The sequence below is a fragment of the Cryptomeria japonica genome, chromosome 9 (genome assembly GCF_030272615.1).
Source record: "Cryptomeria japonica chromosome 9, Sugi_1.0, whole genome shotgun sequence".
NCBI lineage: Eukaryota > Viridiplantae > Streptophyta > Pinopsida > Cupressales > Cupressaceae > Cryptomeria > Cryptomeria japonica.
Genome location: NC_081413.1, coordinates 627,745,821 through 627,749,153, shown reverse-complemented (window position 1 = coordinate 627,749,153; position 3,333 = coordinate 627,745,821). Strand labels below are relative to the sequence as shown.

The following is a 3,333-nucleotide window of genomic DNA, read 5'->3' as shown; positions in this document are numbered from 1 at the left end:
CTGCAACAAGGATGAGGCTTTCAAAGAGGAAAAGGTTATGGTGGTGGTAGAGGATGGGAAAGCCAAAGGAGACCATTCACTTGTTTTAGGTGTGGGGAAGAAGGCCACAGAGCATTTGAGTGCTCAAATTTTAACATGCAAGATAGAAATCAAGGAGGACCATCCAGGGTGATTTTAGCTAAATCTGAAAATGATGGAGTAGATTTAGAAGTTCTCCTAGATGTAGGAGAAAACCTCATGATAAGGAGAACCTTGATAATCCCAGAGAAGGAGAAAACATAGATTTAGAGCTCTGATGACCCATGGCTTTGAACCAATATTTTTTGAACCAGATGCACCTCAAGAGGAAAGGTATGTCAAGTTATTATTGTCAGTGGTATTTGCGAGAACATGGTTTCTAGAGAGATGGCAGATAAGTTGAATTTACAGTGTGAGAAACATCCTCACCCTTACCATATTGCATGGTTTAAGAAGGGGAATGAAGTTACTATTGATAAGAGGTGCTTGATCAATTTTTCTATAGGAAAAAATTACAAAGATGAGGTCTGGTGTGATGTCATCCCAATGGATGCATGTCATGTATTACTGGGGAGACCTTGGCAATATGACAGAAAGGTCATGCATGATGGGGAAAGGAATACATATACATTTTGGAAGGAAGGAACGAAAGTCATCTTATTACCCCTTAAGGATGTAGGGGAAGCTAAGAATATGTTGTCTGAAAGAGAGCTTGTTAAGGAGATGAAGGTGATAGGATTATATTATGCATTAATGGTACAAAAGGAGGAAGGAGGAAGGATAACAATCCCTGCTGAAGTAATAAAGATACTCAAAGAATATAGTGATGTTATACCTGATGAGCTACCTGATGGTCTTCCACCGAAGTGAGATATTCAACATCATCTTGATCTAATTCTGGGAGCATCTTTACCTAATTAGGTAGCATATAGGATGATCCCTACACAACATGTAGAACTCAACAAGCAGGTGATGGAGCTTATGAAAAAAGGTGTTGTGCGAGAAAGCATGAGCCCATGTGTTGTACTAGCATTATTAGCACCAAAGAAAGATGGGACATGGAGGATATGTATAGATAGCAGCGTAATCAATAGAATTACCATCAAATATCAGTTCCCTATACCTTGCTTGGATGACATGATGGATGTTCTTGTAGGGGCTCATTATTTCAGTAAAATTGATTTGAGAAGTGGGTATCACCAAATTCAGATCCAAGAAGGGGATGAATGGAAGACAGGATTCAAGACTAGAGATGGATTATATGAGTGGATGGTGATGCCATTTAGGTTGTCTAATGCACCCAGTTCCTTCATGCAATTGATGAATACAGTACTTCGACCTTACATTGGTAAGTGGGTTGTAGTTTATTTTGGTGACATTTTAATTTTTAGTAAGAGCAAAGAGGAGAACTTGCAGCATTTACGGATCATATTGGATGTTTTGAGGAAAGAGCAACTTTATGCAAACCTAAAGAAGTGTAGTTTTATGCAAGAGAGTTTCATTTTTCTAGGATTTATTTTTTCTGCAGAAGGTATCAAGATGGATTCAGAGAAGGTTAGAGCAATTTTGGAATGGCCTAGTCCTAGGAGCATAACAAAGGTAAGAAGTTTTCATGGTCTGGCCACATTTTATCTAAAGTTTATTCATAATTTTAGTAGTATTGTTGCACCCATCACAGATTGTACCAAAGGAAAGGAATTCATGTCGACCAATGAGGCTGAAGAAAGTTTCAAGTTTCTCAAGAAGAAGGTAATAGAAGCTCCCATATTAGCATTACTAGACTTCAAAAAAGTCTTTGAAGTTGATTGTGATGCCTCACATGTAGGTATTGGAGCTATTCTTAGCCAAGCAGGTAAACCAATCACCTTTTTTAGTGAAAAATTGAATGAGGCAAGGAAGAACTATTCCACATATGATGTAGAGTTTTATGCACTTGTGCAAGCCTTGTGACATTGGAGGCATTATTTAGTTCCAAAGGAGTTTGTCTTGTTCACAGATCACATCGCATTAAAATATCTGAACACACAAAAGAAGTTGAGTAGTAGACATGCAAAATGGGTTTCATTCTTACAAGGCTATAGATTTGTTTTGAAGCACAAATCAGGAAAGAAAAACAAAGTTGCAGATGCATTGAGCAGATGTGTTTTACTTCTAACAACAATGGAGAATGAGGTCGTTGGTTTTCATACAATCAAAGATTTGTATGAGTCTGACAATGACTTCTAGGAGATTCTGGAACAGTTGAAGAACCCAATAGCTGGACATATGTCTGATATCCAAGGTGAATACTTTATGCAAGATGGCTATCTCTTCAAAGGGAAACAATTATGCATTCTAGTTGGTTCCATGAGGGAGAATATCATCAGGAAATTTCATAGCAATGGTTTGGCTGGGCATTTTGGCAAGGATAAGACAATAGCCTTACTCGAAGATAAATACTACTGGCCAAAGATGAAACAAGATGTAACTAGATTTGTGGCATGGTGTAGGATCTGTCAGGTTGCTAAAGGACACTCATAGAATACAGGGTTGTACATGCCACTTCCCGTACCTCTAGAACCATGGATAGATTTGAGCATGGACTTTGTTTTGGGATTTCCAAATACACAATGAGGTAATGATTCTATTTTTGTGGTTGTTGATAGATTCAGTAAAATGGTTCATTTTATTTCCTGTAAGAAAACTAGTGATGCAACATGAGTGGCCAAATTATTTTTTTCAGAAGTTGTTAGGTTGCATGGTGTGCCCAAAACTATTGTCTCTGATAGAGATACAAAGTTCTTAAGTCATTTTTGGTGAACTTTATGGAAGAATATGGGGACTAAGTTGTAGTTTAGCAGTTCCTATCACCCCCAAGCTGATGGGAAAATAGAGGTAGTCAATCGTAGTTTGGGAAACCTGTTAAGGTGCATTATTGGAGAGAAGCCCAAGCAGTGGGATTTGGCATTGCCCCAAGTAGAGTTTGCTTACAACAGCTCAGTGAATAGATCTACAGGTAAATTCCCATTTGAAATTGTTTATGGTAGGAATCCTAAGGGTGTTCTAGATTTGGTGCAGTTGCCCCTTGGTGAAAGAATCAGTGATGATGTAGTAGCACTTGCAGAACACCTTCACCAATTGCAGGAAGGGGTGAGACAAAAGTTGCAGGAAAGTAATGCGAAGTACAAATCTATAGTCGATGTTGGTCGAAGACATCATGTCTTTAAGGAAGGTGATTTAGTGATGGTTTATCTATGAAAAGAGAGGTTTCCTATAGGCACATACCACAAGTTAAAATATAAGAAAGGTCATCCTTGTAGGGTTCTCAAGAAGATC

At 38.3% G+C, this 3,333-nt stretch overlaps 1 protein-coding gene across 1 annotated transcript; it reads left to right on the top strand.

Annotated features, from left to right (window-relative positions):
• The first annotated feature begins 390 nt into the window (after positions 1-390).
• On the top strand, positions 391-888 carry LOC131858565 (uncharacterized). The gene has a single exon (XM_059211850.1). The coding sequence runs from the start codon at positions 391-393 to the stop codon at positions 886-888; it is 498 nt and encodes a 165-aa protein (XP_059067833.1).
• Positions 889-3,333: the final 2,445 nt, after the last annotated feature.